The sequence below is a fragment of the Pavona decussata genome, unplaced genomic scaffold (genome assembly GCF_977016875.1).
Source record: "Pavona decussata unplaced genomic scaffold, jaPavDecu1.1 SCAFFOLD_261, whole genome shotgun sequence".
NCBI lineage: Eukaryota > Metazoa > Cnidaria > Anthozoa > Scleractinia > Agariciidae > Pavona > Pavona decussata.
This window is the reverse complement of record NW_028145664.1, coordinates 47,394-67,927: the sequence shown is the minus strand read 5'-3', so window position 1 is coordinate 67,927 and position 20,534 is coordinate 47,394. Positions and strand designations below refer to the sequence as shown.

Here is a 20,534-nt window from a genome sequence, read left to right as displayed (position 1 = left end):
TCATGGAAAATGATTAACCCAGGGTTGGATAAGTAAAATCTCCATCTATGGAAAATGATTATCCCAGGGTTGGATAAGTAAAATCTCCTTTCATGGAAAATGATTAACCCAGGGTTGGATAAGTAAAATCTCCTTTCATGGAAAATGATTAAGACAGGGTTGGATAAGTAAAATCTCCATTCATGGAAAATGATTAACCCAGGGTTGGATAAGTAAAATCTCCATTCATGGAAAATGATTAACCGAGGGTTGGATAAGTAAAATCTCCATTCATGGAGAATGATTAACCCAGAGTTGGATAAGTAAAATCTCCATTCATGTAAAATGATTAACCTAGGGTTGGATAAGTAAAATCTCCATTCATGGAAAATGATTAACCCAGGGTTGGATAAGTAAAATCTCCATTCATGGAAAATGATTAACCCAGGGTTGGATAAGTAAAATCTCCATTCATGGAAAATGATTAACCCAGGGTTGGATAAGTAAAATCTCCATTCATGGAAAATGATTAACCCAGGGTTGGATAAGTAAAATCTCCTTTCATGGAAAATGATTAACCCAGGGTTGGATAAGTAAAATCTCCTTTCATGGAAAATGATTAACCCAGGGTTGGATAAGTATAATCTCCATTCATGGAAAATGATTAACCCAGGGTTGGATAAGTAAAATCTCCATTCATGGAAAATGATTAACCCAGGGGTGGATAAGTAAAATCTCCATTCATGGAAAATGATTAACTCAGGGTTGGATAAGTAAAATCTCCTTTCATGGAAAATGATTAACCCAGGGTTGGATAAGTAAAATCTCCATTCATGGAAAATGATTAACCCAGGGTTGGATAAGTAAAATCTCCTTTCATGGAAAATGATTAACCCAGGGTTGGATAAGTAAAATCTCCATTCATGGAAAATGATTAACCCAGGGTTGGATAAGTAAAATCTCCATTCATGGAAAATGATTAACCCAGGGTTGGATAAGTAAAATCTCCATTCATGGAAAATGATTAACCCAGGGTTGGATAAGTAAAATCTCCTTTCATGGAAAATGATTAACCCAGGGTTGGATAAGTAAAATCTCCTTTCATGGAAAATGATTAACCCAGGGTTGGATAAGTATAATCTCCATTCATGGAAAATGATTAACCCAGGGTTGGATAAGTAAAATCTCCATTCATGGAAAATGATTAACCCAGGGTTGGATAAGTAAAATCTCCATTCATGGAAAATGATTAACTCAGGGTTGGATAAGTAAAATCTCCTTTCCTGGAAAATGATTAACCCAGGGTTGGATAAGTAAAATCTCCATTCATGGAAAATGATTAACCCAGGGTTGGATAAGTAAAATCTCCATTCATAGAAAATGATTAACCCAGGGTTGGATAAGTAAAATCTCCATTCATGGAAAATGATTAACTCAGGGTTGGATAAGTAAAATCTCCTTTCATGGAAAATGATTAACCCAGGGTTGGATAAGTAAAATCTCCTTTCAAGGAAAATGATTAACCCAGGTTTGGATAAGTAAAATCTCCTTTCATGGAAAATGATTAACCCAGGGTTGGATAAGTAAAATCTCAATTCATGGAAAATGATTAACCCAGGGTTGGATAAGTAAAATCTCCATCCATGGAAAATGATTAACCCAGGGTTGGATAAGTAAAATCTCCATTCATGGAAAATGATTAACCCAGGGTTGGATAAGTAAAATCTCGTTTCATGGAAAATGATTAACCGAGGGTTGGATAAGTAAAATCTCCTTTCATGGAAAATGATTAACCCAGGGTTGGATAAGTAAAATCTCTATTCATGGAAAATGATTAACCCAGAATTGGATAAGTAAAATCTCCATCCATGGAAAACGATTAACCCAGGGTTGGATAAGTAAAATCTCAATTCATGGAAAATGATTAACCCAGGGTTGGATAAGTAAAATCTCCATCCATGGAAAATGATTAACCCAGGGTTGGATAAGTAAAATCTCCATTCATGGAAAATGATTAACCCAGGGTTGGATAAGTAAAATCTCCTTTCATGGAAAATGATTAACCGAGGGTTGGATAAGTAAAATCTCCTTTCATGGAAAATGATTAACCCAGGGTTGGATAAGTAAAATCTCTATTCATGGAAAATGATTAACCCAGAATTGGATAAGTAAAATCTCCATCCATGGAAAATGATTAACCCAGGGTTGGATAAGTAAAATCTCCATTCATGGAAAATGATTAACCGAGGGTTGGATAAGTAAAATCTCCATTCATGGAAAATGATTAACCCAGGGTTGGATAAGTAAAATCTCCATTCATGGAAAATGATTAACCCAGGGTTGGATTAATAAAATCTTCATTCATGGAAAATGATTAACCCAGGGTTGGATAAGTAAAATCTCTATTCATGGAAAATGATTAACCCAGGGTTGGATAAGTAAAATCTCCTTTCATGGAAAATGATTAACCCAGGGTTGGATAAGTAAAATCTCCATTCATGGAAAATGATTAACCCAGGGTTGGATTAGTAAAATCTTCATTCATGAAAAATGATTAACCCAGAATTGGATAAGTAAAATCTCCATTCATGGAAAATGATTAACCCAGGGTTGGATAAGTAAAATCTCCATTCATGGAAAATGATTAACCCAGGGTTGGATAAGTAAAATCTCCTTTTATGGAAAATGATTAACCCAGGGTTGGATAAGTAAAATCTCCTTTCATGGAAAATGATTAACCCAGGGTTGGATAAGTAAAATCTCTATTCATGGAAAATGATTAACCCAGGATTGGATAAGTAAAATCTCCATCCATGGAAAATGATTAACCCAGGGTTGGATAAGTAAAATCTCCATTCATGGAAAATGATTAACCGAGGGTTGGATAAGTAAAATCTCCATTCATGGAAAATGATTAACCCAGGGTTGGATAAGTAAAATCTCCATTCATGAAAAATGATTAACCAGGGTTGGATAAGTAAAATCTCCATTTATTGAAAATGATTAACCCAGAGTTGGATAAGTAAAATCTCCATTCATGGAAAATGATTAACCATGGGTTGGATAAGTAAAATCTCCTTTCATGGAAAATGATTAACCCAGGGTTGGATAAGTAAAATCTCCTTTCATGGAAAATGATTAACCCAGGGTTGGATAAGTAAAATCTCCATTCATGAAAAATGATTAACCCAGAGTTGGATAAGTAAAATCTCCATTTATTGAAAATGATTAACCCAGAGTTGGATAAGTAAAATCTCCATTCATGGAAAATGATTAACCCAGGGTTGGATATGTAAAATCTCCTTTCATGGAAAATGATTAACCTAGGGTTGGATAAGTAAAATCTCCTTTCATGGAAAATGATTAACCCAGGGTTGGATAAGTAAAATCTCCATTCATGGAAAATGATTAACCCAGGGTTGGATAAGTAAAGTCTTCATTCATGGAAAATGATTAACCCAGGGTTGGATTAATAAAATCTTCATTCATAGAAAATGATTAACCTAGGGTTGGATAAGTAAAATCTCCATTCATGGAAAATGATTAACCCAGGGTTGGATCAGTAAAATCTCCTTTCATGGAAAATGATTAACCCAGGGTTGGATAAGTAAAATCTCCATTCATGGAAAATGATTAACCCAGGGGTGGATAAGTAAAATCTCCATTCATGGAAAATGATTAACTCAGGGTTGGATAAGTAAAATCTCCTTTCATGGAAAATGATTAACCCAGGGTTGGATAAGTAAAATCTCCATTCATGGAAAATTATTAACCCAGGGTTGGATAAGTAAAATATCCATTCATAGAAAATGATTAACCCAGGGTTGGATAAGTAAAATCTCCATTCATGGAAAATGATTAACCCAGGGTTGGATAAGTAAAATCTCCATTCATGGAAAATGATTAACCCAGGGTTGGATAAGTAAAATCTCCATTCATGGAAAATGATTAACCCAGGGTTGGATAAGTAAAATCTCCATTCATGGAAAATGATTAACCCAGGGTTGGATAAGTAAAATCTCCATTTATTGAAAATGATTAACCCCGAATTGGATAAGTGAAATCTCCATCCATGGAAAATGATTAACCCAGGGTTGGATAAGTAAAATCTCCATTCATGGAAAATGATTAACCCAGGGTTGGATAAGTAAAATCTCCATTCATGGAAAATGATTAACCCAGGGTTGGATAAGTAAAATCTCCATTCATGGAAAATGATTAACCCAGAGTTGGATAAGTAAAATCTCCATTCATGGAAAATGATTAATCCAGGGTTGGATAAGTAAAATCTCCATTCATGGAAAATGATTAACCCAGGGTTGGATAAGTAAAATCTCCATTCATGGAAAATGATTAACCCAGGGTTCGATAAGTAAAGTCTCCATTCATGGAAAATGATTAACCCAGGGTTGGATTAATAAAATCTTCATTCATGGAAAATGATTAACCCAGGGTTGGATAAGTAAAATCTCTATTCATGGAAAATGATTAACCCAGGGTTGGATAAGTAAAATCTCCTTTCATGGAAAATGATTAACCCAGGGTTGGATAAGTAAAATCTCCATTCATGGAAAATGATTAACCCAGGGGTGGATAAGTAAAATCTCCATTCATTGAAAATGATTAACTCAGGGTTGGATAAGTAAAATCTCCTTTCATGGAAAATGATTAACACAGGGTTGGATAAGTAAAATCTCCATTCATGGAAAATGATTAACCCAGGGTTGGATAAGTAAAATCGCCATCCATGGAAAATGATTAACCCAGGGTTGGATAAGTAAAATCTCCATTCATGGAAAATGATTAACCCAGGGTTGGATAAGTAAAATCTCCATTCATGGAAAATGATTAACCCAGGGTTGGATAAGTAAAATCTCCATTCATGGAAAATGATTAACCCAGGGTTGGATAAGTAAAATCTCCATTCATTGAAAATGATTAACCCCGAGTTGGATAAGTAAAATCTCCATCCATGGAAAATGATTAACCCAGGGTTGGATAAGTAAAATCTCCATTCATGGAAAATGATTAACCCAGGGTTGGATAAGTAAAATCTCTATTCATGGAAAATGGTTAACCCAGGGTTGGATAAGTAAAATCTCCATTCATGGAAAATGATTAACCCAGAGTTGGATAAGTAAAATCTCCATTCATGGAAAATGATTAATCCAGGGTTGGATAAGTAAAATCTCCATTCATGGAAAATGATTAAGCCAGGGTTGGATAAGTAAAATCTCCATTCATGGAAAATGATTAACCCTGAGTTGGATAAGTAAAATCTCCATTCATGGAAAATGATTAACCCAGGGTTGGATAAGTAAAATCTCCATCCATGGAAAATGATTAACCCAGGGTTGGATCAGTAAAATCTCCTTTCATGGAAAATGATTAACCCAGGGTTGGATAAGTAAAATCTCCATTCATGGAAAATGATTAACCCAGGGGTGGATAAGTAAAATCTCCATTCATGGAAAATGATTAACCCAGGGTTGGATAAGTAAAGTCTCCATTCATGGAAAATGATTAACCCAGGGTTGGATTAATAAAATCTTCATTCATGGAAAATGATTTACCCAGGGTTGGATAAGTAAAATCTCTATTCATGGAAAATGATTAACCCAGGGTTGGATAAGTAAAATCTCCTTTCATGGAAAATGATTAACCCAGGGTTGGATAAGTAAAATCTCCATTCATGGAAAATGATTAACCCAGGGGTGGATAAGTAAAATCTCCATTCATGGAAAATGATTAACTCAGGGTTGGATAAGTAAAATCTCCTTTCATGGAAAATGATTAACCCAGGGTTGGATAAGTAAAATCTCCATTCATGGAAAATGATTAACCCAGGGTTGGATAAGTAAAATCTCCTTTCATGGAAAATGATTAACCCAGGGTTTGATAAGTAAAATCTCCATTCATGGAAAATGATTAACCCAGGGTTGGATAAGTAAAATCTCCATTCATGGAAAATGATTAACCCAGGGTTGGATAAGTAAAATCTCCTTTCATGGAAAATGATTAACCCAGGGTTGGATAAGTAAAATCTCCATTCATTGAAAATGATTAACCCCGAGTTGGATAAGTAAAATCTCCATCCATGGAAAATGATTAACCCAGGGTTGGATAAGTAAAATCTCCATTCATGGAAAATGATTAACCCAGGGTTGGATAAGTAAAATCTCCATTCATGGAAAATGATTAACCCAGGGTTGGATAAGTAAAATCTCCATTCATGGAAAATGATTAACCCAGAGTTGGATAAGTAAAATCTCCATTCATGGAAAATGATTAATCCAGGGTTGGATAAGTAAAATCTCCATTCATGGAAAATGATTAAGCCAGGGTTGGATAAGTAAAATCTCCATTCATGGAAAATGATTAACCCAGAGTTGGATAAGTAAAATCTCCATTCATGGAAAATGATTAACCCAGGGTTGTATAAGTAAAATCTCCATCCATGGAAAATGATTAACCCAGGGTTGGATAAGTAAAATCTCCATTCATGGAAAATGATTAACCCAGGGTTGGATAAGTAAAATCTCAATTCATGGAAAATGATTAACCCAGGGTTGGATAAGTGAAATCTCCATTCATGGAAAATGATTAACCCAGGGTTGGATAAGTAAAATCTCCATCTATGGAAAATGATTATCCCAGGGTTGGATAAGTAAAATCTCCTTTCATGGAAAATGATTAACCCAGGGTTGGATAAGTAAAATCTCCTTTCATGGAAAATGATTAAGACAGGGTTGGATAAGTAAAATCTCCATTCATGGAAAATGATTAACCCAGGGTTGGATAAGTAAAATCTCCATTCATGGAAAATGATTAACCGAGGGTTGGATAAGTAAAATCTCCATTCATGGAGAATGATTAACCCAGAGTTGGATAAGTAAAATCTCCATTCATGGAAAATGATTAACCCAGGGTTGGATAAGTAAAATCTCCATTCATGGAAAATGATTAACCCAGGGTTGGATAAGTAAAATCTCCATTCATGGAAAATGATTAACCCAGGGTTGGATAAGTAAAATCTCCATTCATGGAAAATGATTAACCCAGGGTTGGATAAGTAAAATCTCCATTCATGGAAAATGATTAACCCAGGGTTGGATAAGTAAAATCTCCTTTCATGGAAAATGATTAACCCAGGGTTGGATAAGTAAAATCTCCTTTCATGGAAAATGATTAACCCAGGGTTGGATAAGTATAATCTCCATTCATGGAAAATGATTAACCCAGGGTTGGATAAGTAAAATCTCCATTCATGGAAAATGATTAACCCAGGGTTGGATAAGTAAAATCTCCTTTCATGGAAAATGATTAACCCAGGGTTGGATTAATAAAATCTCCATCCATGGAAAATGACTAACCCAGGGTTGGATAAGTAAAATCTCCATCCATGGAAAATGACTAACCCAGAGTTGATTTGGTAAAATAATCCACGACATCCCCATACTTAAAAAAAAATAAAACAAAAACAAAGCTACCATTTTTTTTCCAAACATTCATGGTAATTAAACCCTTTCAGGTTTTTTTTTCCCTATGTTTATACTATGAAATATCCAAATATTACAACATACAAGATCTTATTGGTTCAACTGACCAGAAGACCTTTATTTACAAAATGATACTTAATAGCAAGACAATTTGTAACTGTGACATGTACAAAATTGAAAATACAAAATTGAAAATATGCATGTATATTAACATGCATTTTATGTGAAGTACTTAGTACTGTAAAAACACAGTTTTCAACTTCTAAAAGGTTGAAGTTTATAGTGACGACTACTCAAAAGCATTTTTTACGTTTCTTGCTTCTGTTACCTTCTTAATAAAACACAACTTCTGATGCACTCCATTTTTGTTTAGCTCTAAATCTTTGTAAGCTTTACATCGTCTGTAGATATTTTTTGTAAATCAACTGACTCAGAAATGGTAACTTTCCCTTTTTTCAACAAAGTTGATGCGACTGCCTTAATGTGGGTGTTTTTGTCTTTATTACGCAAAAGGTTGAGGCCTAATTGCTTGGCCTCTTACTTTAGGGCTTATAGTGTGACATCACTTATGGAAGGTTTGTCCAGCCACGCGAGTATTATGGCTGTGGAGGACATCAATGTCAATCCTGGAAAGGGAGAGAAGACACCATAATGAATTTCATGTTTCAAACTAATTGACATGCTGAGCAAACTGTTTTGTTGTCATTATTATTATTGTTATTGAAATTTTGGGGGGTAGACCACTCACAGTATTAGTAGGAAATGAGAAGAATCCAATAAACCAATCATTTTTACCATTCTCATTAAGAAAGCAAAGGCTTGCTTCAATAAGAATTTCAAACAGCATCAATTTTTTGACAAAAAACACTGTTAGTGTTAGATTAAACCCCTGATTTGCTTATGTTGCACGCGAAAATACAAGTTGTATGGTCTTCCTAACACTAAGTCTTGTCCACTGGATAGAGTGATCCAACTTTTAAACAACTGATGCACACGTTGTTGTAGTGGTAAAATTTTGCTATATCTTTCTCTATCATTCGTTATTGTTTGCAAAAATATATAAAGCAAAAAAATCATACTAACCATCATTGATATACGATTCATAGTTTTTAACTCTCTCATTTCTTGCTGATGCTGATGACAACTTGCTATCTTGACTGCCACTTGAGTTGTCTGAATCATTAAGAGGATTATTTTCCTTTCGCCTCCTTTCTTGCATGTGTTTTCTGATAATTTCTTCAATAGCCTTCCGGCCTAATCCTGCTTTAAGAAATGTGTACGTGTCATCTTCACCAAGTTGTTCAACTATTTCCAAGAGCTTTTTAGTACTTTCTGTGTTCCCTCTAAACCAGGGTGCTGGTTCATCCTCAGGCCATACTGTTTTGGTGAATGCAATGATCCTCTTCTTCCTGAGTATTAAAAGTCAACAATCCATCAAAACTTTAGCATTTTTGGTTTAAGTAAGAAACCACATTGTAACATAAATACAGTGTACAGACCAAGGGTGTGACCAAACATGATTTTTATGGACACATGAAGGGAGAAACATGAGTCCGGAAGTTGTGAATTTGTAAATAATGGCTGGTGGAAGGGGGGCTCAAGTTTATTTGTGCTGAAAATAAGAAGCCACTGGTACTTGGCCGTAGTGAAAAGTAGCTATATATGACTTACTTAGTATTGTAGATGCTACGATCCATTGAGGATAATTCATCTTTTTCTCTGTTTGTCAAAATTCTGTCAATCTCGTCATAGCATGTAAGAGGCTCCAATCTAGATCTCTTGGTTGAAGTCCGGTGTGGCTCCATGAGAGCTTTTCCTGGAAAATATACAGCACAAAATCAGTAGCTATTACATCCTCAATACACAGACCTATTTAGTTCAGTGTTGATATACACAAGCTCAAGTACTTTTTCTACATATTAACGACCACTTCTCTTTAGAGTACTTAAATAACAAGTTAGAATAATCTGGCACTAAACGGGACAATGGGCACTGGGTGCTTCATCAACACAAGACACATAGAAATATATAATAATTTTTTTCTCTCAGAAATATTTACCGAAAAGGGTTTGGACTGCCACGACAAACTTGTTTTTCTTTCCTATTGTGGTTAGACCTAAACTGTTCATAGATTCATCCGTCTTAATTCTTTCCGACTGCAATGTAGTCCCGTCTATTTCCTCTCTTTCAAAGTTTGCAGCAACCTGTTCGTTAAACATGGATTTTGCCCATTCCTTGACATCTTGAACATCCCAATCTAATAAATAAAAGAAAAAGAACCTGTCTTATACAAACAGTTCACGTTCGACGTTAATGTTAGCTTAAAGCTTACATCGGTTTTGGCGGGAACTTAAGACTTACCTTTTGCATTGACATTTGACTCCCGCTTTGGAACGAGCACACTTTTCGAATGCTTTAACGAAACAGGCAACACATCTGATTGCGTTTCAACGGGGCTCTCCTCGTCCACCGACAACTTATCTCCTGAAGAATCCAAATCACCACTCTCCTCGCTTCTACGACGTTCTGGTGGCATCTGCGACCGACACAAAGAAGCCATGTTGAAATGAACACTCCTCGCAATCCCGCCACTTTTCTGTAGCCTGATTGGATAATCTGGATTAGGCGTTTATATAATGTGCACGTTGTGTCACTTGAATATGCCACCGCTGGCCGGCATGTATTAGAAGCTGGAAACCCGCAACAAAACGGCCATCGTCTCTCTGTTTTTGTTCTGCTAAAAAAGCAGTACATGTTCACTGTACCTGCACTTCCTGCAATGGAAAACCTGTGAGTCATCGGACTCAATTATCCCACTTAGAATTTGAGAGAAAGTTTGAAGCTGCCAATGCAGTCAATTTGCCAGGTAAGTTATCTATAAATAAAGTCTTAATATATCGTGCTTTGAAAAGTTTATTGCAAACCATCCAAAAGACCAGTTACACTTTGCAAAATCAAAAAGTTAATAGAAAGACAAAAGTAAAATGGGAGACGAGATGGGGAGAGGGATGAGAACAAAAATTATAAATAAATAAATAAATAAGCGTGACTAAATAAACAATTAACTGAGCTAGCTCAATCTCATTTTTCTTTATTTCGTCAAGCCTATTTCTAAGCTTATAATGCTTAAGTGAATTCATCTGCATTATTTCTGTGCCTATTCTACCTATTGCAAGTTAAAAACGTTTTTTTTTTTTTAATGCGAGTAAGCTAGTGTATTTCTTTGGCTTCTTTTTGGTAGCTATAGATCCAACCATTGGAATGTTATTTGCCACTGATGAAGAATTAGAAGATGAAGATGTGACTGACAGTTTCGAATATATTGAATCTCCCGATTCTCAAATCCATTCGGCTGTGTCTCCAAGTTGCTCTGCAAATGAAAATGACAGTGTTGAATGCGATGATTTTGAGGAAAGCAATGTAACAGTTGCCAGCACTGAAGAACAGAACTTAAAGTATGCGATTGTGAAGAGCACTTTTGAAACCATTGAACTGAGCACAAAAACAGGTGCTTCTTTAGCCACAATTGTAGACCTGCTATGCTTTGCACGCCGTTGTATTGCAGAGGGAAAGGTATTGATGAAAACGATCACCCAATGAAATGTTCCTGGCCCAAGGACTGGGAAGAAGCCAAAAAATATCTCAAGGACGTAGGATATGAGGACGCTCATGAATACTTCATTTATTTGAATGCGACACATAGGCAGCACTGGGACATCATGCAGTGTGCATCTGAAAAGTTTGGGTAATGCGTGGAGAGACACTTGAGAACTTTTAGCACAATACTGAGACTTCATTCAGTTTTGTAAAGCAGGATATACAGTGTAGCTATAACCAAGCCTATATACATATGAAAACAGTCTTATTGATGTTTATTAGCACAGGAAAATGAGATATCCAGATTTGTGTTTTTTCAAAGCAGGATATCTCAAAACCCATAATTAATAACCAAACCTGGAAAATAAAGAAAACAGATTGCTAAGTTTCACTTTGGTTTCGACCTAATCCAAGTTTGGATTTAATAGAAATCCAGCACAGGAAAATAAGATATCCAGATTTGTGTTTTTTCAAAGCAGGATATCTCAAAACCCATAGTTAATGACCAAACCTGGAAAATAAAGAAAACAGATTGCCAAGTTTCACTTTGGTTTTGACCTAATCCGAGTTTGGATTTAGTAGAAATCCAGCACAGGAAAATAAGATATCCAGATTTGTGTTTTTTCAAAGCAGGATATTTCAAAACCCATAGTTAATAACCAAACCTTGAAAATAAAGAAAACAGACTGCTAAGTTTCACTTTGGTTTTGACCTAATCCGAGTTTGGATTTAGTAGAAATCCAGCACAGGAAAATAAGATATCCAGATTTGTGTTTTTACAAAGCAGGATAGCTCAAAACCCATAGTTAATAACCAAACCTGAAAAATAATGAAAACAGACTGCTAAGTTTCACTTTGGTTTTGACCTAATCCGAGTTTGGATTTAGTAGAAATCCAGCACAGGAAAATGAGATATCCAGATTGGATTGCGTTGGATTTCTCAATACCCAGGGTGAAGCTGTTTCTTTTAATATCCAGGATGGGGAAAAAACAGTGATTTTTATTACTTGACAGAAAAACCAGGAAAAAACCAGATTAAAACCAAACATGGTTATTATGGAAGGTTGGATTTTACAAAATCCATGTCAAAACCAAGTAAAAACTACATTGGATTTTTGGTTTTTTTTCCAGTGATATTTAATATTTTATTGTTTAAGATGGCTTGACATCAATAACTTTAACAACTGTCTCACACTAGCAATATGAACCAGGCCACGCAGGTACATTTTCTGACTCAAGCCCCTCCTCAAGCCCGCACTTGCAGGACAACATGATATGAAATTTATGCATTTCAGATAAGAGAATTACTATTTATTAATTAAACGTCACTTGCGTCTTTATTAAAGAACTACGAAGTAAAAACCAACTTATTACTCTAAAGCCCACATGTAAAGGTACTCACGTCGGCAGAAAAGAACTGGAAATGAAGATAACTACATTTACTCACCTCGAAGATTACGAGTCCCTTAAAACGAAGACAATTGGAACAGCTTCAATGATAAAGGTTTGCGTTTCCAACACTTCACGTTGAGTGATAATTAGGTTCCCGATGTTAACACTGCAAACTATGACTGACGATGTCTCCTCCATGATGTTTCACACGGGATAGGCTATTATAATTTCAGCTTTCGAACGATCAGAAGCCACAAGAGCCAAAAGTCTGAACGCCACTCGTTTTGAGAGTGTGAAATTTTCGCCATGACACGACGCTTAGCTGTCTCGTATTTTCCGTCAAAACAATAGAAAAAATCAGTTCTTTGGAAAACCCTTGCTCATGACGTGGAAGAAATATCGTTACAACATTTTTCATATCCACAGTTCACAATTCTTGATACTGATGGCTCAAAAATCCGAAGAAATCATGCCTGACCCGGACGCCATCATTCGACTTCGCAGAGACAGGCTGCTGGGCGCCAATTCGACCGGATGTGACGTCAATTTTGTTGGATGATTGAGATACAAAATAAGTGCCGGGCTGACCAGAGTGACCCTAGACGAACCCTAGACGACCCTGGACCGATTACAGAATCCATTGTTTTTGCATGAATGTTTTTGATCTTAGGGGGGCCTGGACACAAGAAGGTTTTTGTCTATGCAACGAACCTCAATTTTGAGGAAAATGGCCGACGCGTGGAGTTGCGCGGAAATTTTCAGACGCCGATTTTCGCGTTTACTGAAGAAAAACACACCTTTTTGAAACGGTTAATGGAAAGAAGAAGTACTAAGGAATATTCGACAATTTGAACTGCGCATCTGGTAATTATTAACGATATGCTAATTTGGGGAATCCGGACTGTTTTGGTTCATATGTGACAGGCCATGGTGTTGGTAAGCTTTTGGTTTCCAGACACAAATTTTCTATGCTTTTAAAATTATACGTTGTCATCCGTTAAAAAAATTGGACACAACTTTATTGCTTTTAGAGAGAAACTGAGGTTCGATCTTCAAATACAGTAATGAATTTAAGAAGTATGGGAAATAATTGATTATCCTGCGGTGGCCTCGTGCTGACAATTTTTTCCACTTTTATACTGTAGGTGGAATTCAATTTAGATGGTAAAAGCCAGTTCTGTCTCCTACCAGGGAAGTCATTTAATAGGTTCGGTTCACATTTGGCGTTTAGCCAGTGTGTCAGTACAAAAACAAAAACTCTAGTTGAAGAGATTCAAAATGCCTTGACAAAACTAAGTGCATCCAGTGACAGTGCATCTAGTTTATCCAGTTCGTGCAATGATGTCACCGATGTTGATGATAACCCTGAATCTGCCACAACCACTGCATCAACTGAGAAAGTTCAAAACAAAAGTTCAAGCAAATCTCGAAAAAGGAAATACCTGTCCTCGGCCTCAACCTCCACCTCCACGACTAGTCCATCAACTGATGATATGCAAGAATCCTGTGAGAAGTGTCTTATTTCAGAGTAAGTCATTATAACAGTGGAACCTCTCCTCAAAGGCACCCCTTTAATACAGACACCTCTCTCTTATGGACAGTTCACTTGGTCCATGAGAGACTCCATATACATCTCTGTAAAACGGACACCTTTATAGGGTAAACACTTATTCCTGCCCCTTGGTGTCCTTAACAAAGAGGTTCAGCTGTATTATATTATAAGTTTGGATGAAGCTCTCATTGACCAATTTTGTTTTGACATTGGCTAGCTATTTAGCAATTAACATAATTATACATGTACAGTCGACTCCCGATAATTCGAACCTCGCGATTATTCGAACCAATTTTCCTTTTCTTTCAGGTCATTGTCTATATAATATTACCCTCGATAACTTGAACTGGCGATAACTCGAACCTGTTTCAATTTCCCTAGAAGGTTCGAGTCATGGAGAGTCGACTGTACATAGTTTACGTGGTTCACAGTATACTTGGATCTAACCATTTTACTTTGGGCATGGAGAGGGTTGGTTGATTGCAGCCTTGGAATGAAAAAATTCTTGCATGGAATTGATACTGTTATATTTGCACCGAAAATTAGGGAAAATTATTGATCACGTACGTTTGGAAAAAAATTGATGTCCAAACTAAATTAGCATCCAACAACCCTTGCCTTTCTCCCCTTCCCCCAACAGTCAGCTGTCGATTTCAGCACAGCTTTGTTGCCACATTTAGGTGAAAGCAACTACACACGTGTATTTGATTCAGGTAATTTGGTTGCTACATGTTTTGCCTGCAACTAAGTAACCAGTGTTGTGCTTAGGAAAAAATTCCAGGTGGGGGTTAGTTGGGGTAGTGTGCACTCTTCAAAAGCATTGTGCATAATGTACAGAGATTGCATGTGCTTAATTTTAAGAAAGAAAAAAAATTAATTTTGACACCTGAAAGTAGACAGGAAATGATCAAAGCTCATGACCATGCCACTTCAATAAAAGGTTTTACCCTTTTCTCTTGAAATCTTCTGCACGATACAGTTAAGAGTCAAAATATGGGCTTGTATGCTGACTACAGTGTTCCAGATAACATTCAAAGGCAGAGAGTTAATTAAGAATTTTGAGGGGTCAATAGGTGTGATTCTCTCCAAATCTTCTTATTATAAGTTTACAATCTCGACTGCCAGGTCAGGAAGCCAGCTTTGTTGTGTTTTTGATCTGAGACCCCTATGTTATCTGGAACACTGTGACTATGTGACAGATGATACAGTTCTAGTCAAAGTCCCCAATTTTCACCCTTGCTCACCATGGAGTCTCCAGTAGCTCAGGGGGTAGAGCATTCGACTTGATCATGGAGGGTCGTGGGTTCAAATTTCATCTAAAGCTTGGATTGTTTCCTGAGTTGTTATTGCTACAAAAGACTTGCTCTTATCCTGCCTAGAATCTAAAGTTTTTAATGCGCCAAATAAATCAAAGGAGCCTATTTACAACTTAATGTCTTTAAAGACCTGACATTATATTTTATTCAGGACTAGGTGTTGAGATGAGAAAATATAGAATGTATACATGTAGATCATTTGTGTCTGTTAAGTAAGTTAATTATAATAAATTCAATTAAAATAAGACAATGTTATGTCTTTTCAAAACACAGCAACATCGCAGTTTATTCCCATTGAGAAGCTTGGTTTGCCTGTCCGCTCGTCGAGGCAATTCAGGCGCGTGAATGAGGCATTCGTTGACACCCTTAAGGAACAGTTGTTGAAAGAACCCAGTGGAAGTCACGGATGTCTGTTCGTGGTTGTCAAGGGCATGGAAAGCAAGGAAACATTTGATCCTGCTAAAAAGGATGCATATGACTATGAAGTGTTGGGTGGTACACACCTCATGTTAGCCACCAAGAAACTCCACACAGAACACCCAGAAAATAAGCATTACCAAGGTAGAATGGCCAGAATCTACTGTGGGCTCACAGATGAACAGGCCATCCACCTTGGTGCAATGCACCAAAAGTCCACATCATTCTGCCATGATATCACGTACAGAGAAGAGGTATATTTCGCTAATCCTATTTATTGAAATGCAGGGTTAGTTGAATTCAGACATGCATTTTGGCTTAAGCCTCCCACATTGTTATTGTTATTGATCTTGAAGTTTTTTTAACCAAAATGAATATATGCATTTCTTCAATAACAAATCACTGGCAGAAGAAATTATGAAACCCTCTTTTTATTTTTCATGAACATGATCCTAAAATTGCATGAATCTAATAGCCAGTCTGTCTGTTAATATCAAGGCTATTGCCCAACACGAGCCCATGGCACCCATCCCAAAGAATTAAATGCTCTGGGCACCTAAATGCCAATGCAGCAAGCACAAAACACTTCTCTTGTTGGGCTCCTAACTTTTCAGCTTTTGGCTTTGTGGGCAAGCTCCTTGAAATTTTTCTTAGGCAACAGCCCTGAATATAGAGCTCAAGGCAATGAATGAAAATAAATGTGAATTGTCCCTTAATTATATGTCCTTTTATACTACCGTATTTACATTAATTTATCTGTATTCTGACTTGTTATTTAATACAACATAATTATTTCTTGTTACAAATTTAGGTAGAAAGATGTAGATCTCAACTGTATGGAGACCTTGACTCACAGAGTGAGCCTCCAAAGCCGCAATCGTCATGGAGAGACAATTGCTCCCGTAATTTATACAAAGATGTAAGTTATAGTTGCTGTATTTACTCACAGACACACCCTTTTTAACTCGTGAATGCGCGTAGCGCAATGAACGAGTTATAGCGATAGCTGACTGTCGACTTGGTCGGTCGGTCAGTCGGTCGGTCGGTTTTGTCGTTAACTTTTGGGCGTGCGCAGTGAATGAGTTTTAAATTCAATTAGTGGACAAAAACACGCGAACATTTGTTGTTCACGGCGCATCAGAAAATTCTTATTCAATATGTAGAGAATAATTTGACGATCATTTAGTGCAAGAATGGAGATTTTTCGTTCAATCTGAGCAAAGTTACAAGTTTTTTCAGTTTTTCAGAAAGTCCGGGGTCGTAAACTCAATTAGTGAAAAAAAAAAAAAACGTGAAAATTTTTTTCACGACGCGTCAGAATTCTCTCCTTCATTCTGTAGAGAATAATTTGACAATCATTTTAGTGTAAGAATGGAGATTTTTCGTTGAATCTGAGCAAAGTTATAGGATTTTTTCGTTTTTTTCTACGAAGTGCGGTTTCTTTTAAGAATTAAAAATAATTTAATTTAGAAATAATTTAATTAAGAAATAATTTAATTTGTCAGTTTTCACGCGAAAGCGGAACGTGCCATGTCACGCATCATTGACGTCGTAAACAAAATTATGCAAATTTCTGGTGAAATGAACACTTTAAGATCTTGTCAGCTTTCATAGAGGTTTTAAAGGGAAAAAATGTTTCATTTTCGAAATTTACAACTGGTAATTTATGGGAAAGCAAAAGGACGCGGTCGATAAATAATTCTTATTTAGCAAGAGCTTGTCATAGTTCATTATTTTTACTTGAGGATTGCGTGGACTGAATTCCAAAGGAAAAATATCACGCATTTATGTCGGGCATGAAATGTAATGCGATACTTTGTTGAACAGATTTTCCTTTTTGAGATCGGCTTGCCCTACAGTAATTTTGTAATTTTAATTCCCAAAAAAACTTCACTTGCCCATCGGGCAAGTGATGGTTAGAATCCACTAGCCCGATCGCAAAATCCAGTAGCCCCGGACTATCGGGGACACGAATTTGCATGACGTAGCTGCACATGGCGTGCTTCTATGAACTTTGAATAAAAAAACACGTGATTTTTTTTAATCGGCGCATCAGAATAATCGGCTTATTCAATCTGCACAGAGTAATTTGACAATCATTTTTATAGTACAAGAATGGTTATTTTTCGTTACATAATCGGGCAAAGATATAATTTCTTTTAGCTTTCAAGGAAGTTTCCGTAGCCGTCTAAATTTCAATTACTATGTGTCATCTGCATTCACGAGTTGGCTCACAGGAGCCTTTGATTTAGATAATGTTCAATTTTCCTAGAAATTATGTATGAATTTTCCTTCTGTATTGTCCTCAAGTTTTCCTAAGTTACAAACTTTCCATTTTCAGTTTATGAAATTAAATAAATGCAAGATTAAAGAAAACTCTCAAAGGAGCAGTCACCAAACAATTATTCATTCCAGTTAGTTTTCTTGTGAACTTGCATTGATCTCTGAACAACAATGACATTAATTCTCTTGATGCAACCTGGAAATGTTTAGAGTGATTACTGCCATTCACAGGTACACTGTATTACAGTCAAATGGTTTTTCAAGTTTTATTTACACTACTTTAACTTTGGCCAAATCCAGTTTTAACATTCACTGAACATTGCTTATAACTTAAAGCAGGTACATGCATGTACATGTACCTAGCCAATCTCAGAGAGTTTTCCCTTGATACTAAACACAAGTTTCCATTGAATCTTTGAGTTACTGTGCGCAGTGAATGTACTGAATATTTGTGACACTTGCTCCTTCAACAACATTATTAGAACTCTACATCTCTTTGCTATTTATACTAACTTAAATTAAACTTAGTAGCAACATACCTGATCATTATTTTGTATTGAGATTTAAAAGACCTGTTCCTGTTAAAATGGCTAAGTCATGCAAGATCAAGCAAATAATTGAAGGGCGCATGAAATAATGCAAGGTGCAAAGTGATATGGATCCACTATCAAATTCTTCCTTTGATTCAAAAGTAAAAGCCAGTGAAGGCTTCATTTTCCGGCACTTCTTCTACTGGCCTTAGTAGTTGCACTCAGTCGCTGCCATTAAACTTTTATTCTATTCTCTTCAATTTGTATGTAGTGGTATTTAATATGTTAATTTAAGTGGCATGTAGGTATCTTTTTTTTTTGCATGTACTGAGTATGTGTGCAGTGTTTTTCTTGTTGTATAGTTGCTGACTGCCTTGAAATCTTTAGCACCAGAATAATTCTGATTCTGATCATCGTACCTAATAATTTTTTATTTGAGAGTACATAATGAATTTTTGAAAGATTCTAATTAAGGTGAAAGCCCTTTCTATGCCACAACCACCAGCAGCTCAAACTAAGAAATTTTCTCTTACAGAAAAGAATTCTGTGTGAGATCTTCACCATGGCCCAAGTATCATCAAATACTTGGAATGCTTTCATAAAGGTGAACAAGTTATATGAAGCTGGAAAGATACTGTAAAGGGACAGAAGTTTTCTCCTGGCGATGCCGTCAAAGGGACATTAGCCCTTAAGTAATGGCATATGAAGCCGTTAGTTAGCCTCCCAGATGAAGCAAAATGTTTTTTTTTTTAACAAGGTAAAGACAAGGTTGCAACAACCTGGAATGAAATTTTTATTTTCTCTCCAATTTCTATTATAATTATTTTTAAAGTCATATTCCACTTTCTTTCAGTGGCTTTAACTGTTAGAGTTACAAAATTTTCATGCAGATGTGCCTAATGTAATTAAGTAATCCCTTGCAGCTTTTGTTCCAATGGTCACTGTGTGATCCCCTCTCTTTAATCTCTCTGTCTTCATAGATCGCTTCTGGTGACATCTTGTTAAAAGATTTAAAAAAGGAAGCTGACAAAATCAAGACATGTTACACCGTACAGTCTGCAGTGATGTCCTTCTTTAAAGAAGAAGGATGGGATGACATAGCCAAGAGATTTGGTCCGATGGTCAATGACGAGAAGCTGTTACAATTTACAGTAAGTCAACATGTTTATGGTGACCAATATAGGGATTAAGTCTATTAACTTTCAATTTGGCATACTAGCTTGACTTAAATGTCCCATTTTTTAAAGAAAGAAAAAAATACACATTACATGCTTTGGATCTCCCTTTACTTTATTAGCAGAACAAAACTGATGATTATAATTGCAATATAATGTATGTACAGTGCAGGTACAGTTTGAGAACACCTTATGTGGAAATATGACCATGTTGCATTGCTGTTTGTTTTTTCCAACTCCAAAGTGCCTAAGACTTACTTATTTATAAGTTGTTTCTTGAGATGTAATGCCACTACAAACTGTAATGTTCCAATAGCAACCCTCATTACTCTAATTCAAAATTAGCAGCCTTTAAATGAGCTCCTTTTTTTCAGGGGTTGTTCCTATTGGAACTTAACTTCAGTAATAATTATTATAACTAATATATATATATATATATATATATATATATATATATATATATATATACCTGAATTTTTGAAAAGATGGCTCCAGAAATATTGCCTTATGTTAGTTTCTCTTGTGAGATTTTGCTTTTTTATTTATTTATTTATTTTTTTTTGCATTTTTTTTTGTTCTAAGTCAATAAGAAAAAAATATAAAAGGGTCATTAGCAGATATTTATAAACTCAAAATATTTTTCTCCCCCCCCCCCCTCCCTCCCTCCTTGTTTTGCTAACTTAGCCCCACTCTCTCTCAAACGTCTTTTAACCGCGCAACGATTTGGCTTTGAATTCGGCGCGCGCTCTGAGATCAGAACTAAGTCATTAGACCTAGCGTTTCGTTTGGCTTCC

At 36.1% G+C, this 20,534-nt stretch overlaps 3 protein-coding genes and 1 long non-coding RNA gene across 6 annotated transcripts in view; 2 read left to right on the top strand and 2 right to left on the bottom strand.

The window, feature by feature from the left end:
- Positions 1–12,963, bottom strand: part of LOC146456067 (uncharacterized) — a 113,680-nt gene extending 100,717 nt beyond the window's left edge. For both annotated transcript variants that reach the window (XR_014858874.1, XR_014858875.1), the window contains exon 1: positions 12,523–12,963. This is a non-coding gene — a long non-coding RNA (uncharacterized LOC146456067). The remainder of the gene's footprint in view (positions 1–12,522) is intronic.
- LOC146456068 (uncharacterized) lies at positions 7,865–10,727 on the bottom strand. Its single transcript, XM_085093532.1, has 5 exons — positions 9,840–10,727; positions 9,538–9,735; positions 9,150–9,294; positions 8,562–8,887; positions 7,865–8,104 (listed from the first exon to the last, which is right to left on the bottom strand). The coding sequence occupies exons 1-5, from the start codon at positions 10,036–10,038 to the stop codon at positions 8,028–8,030; spliced, it is 945 nt and encodes a 314-aa protein (XP_084949658.1). The 5' UTR covers positions 10,039–10,727; the 3' UTR covers positions 7,865–8,027.
- A 166-nt stretch (positions 12,964–13,129) lies between the features above and the next one.
- Positions 13,130–14,243, top strand: LOC146456066 (uncharacterized). Its single transcript, XM_085093535.1, has 2 exons — positions 13,130–13,403; positions 13,613–14,243. The coding sequence occupies exons 1-2, from the start codon at positions 13,395–13,397 to the stop codon at positions 13,997–13,999; spliced, it is 396 nt and encodes a 131-aa protein (XP_084949661.1). The 5' UTR covers positions 13,130–13,394; the 3' UTR covers positions 14,000–14,243.
- Positions 14,244–14,330: 87 nt separating this feature from the next.
- LOC146456065 (uncharacterized) lies at positions 14,331–20,055 on the top strand. 2 transcript variants are annotated; one of them, XM_085093529.1, is made up of 5 exons: positions 14,333–14,732; positions 15,609–16,006; positions 16,564–16,671; positions 19,101–19,169; positions 19,546–20,055. In XM_085093529.1, the coding sequence occupies exons 2-5, from the start codon at positions 15,767–15,769 to the stop codon at positions 19,753–19,755; spliced, it is 627 nt and encodes a 208-aa protein (XP_084949655.1). In that variant the 5' UTR covers positions 14,333–14,732; positions 15,609–15,766; the 3' UTR covers positions 19,756–20,055. The 2 variants fall into 2 exon arrangements, with proteins under 2 accessions (XP_084949654.1, XP_084949655.1); XM_085093528.1 differs by having other exon boundaries at positions 14,331–16,006.
- Positions 20,056–20,534: the final 479 nt, after the last annotated feature.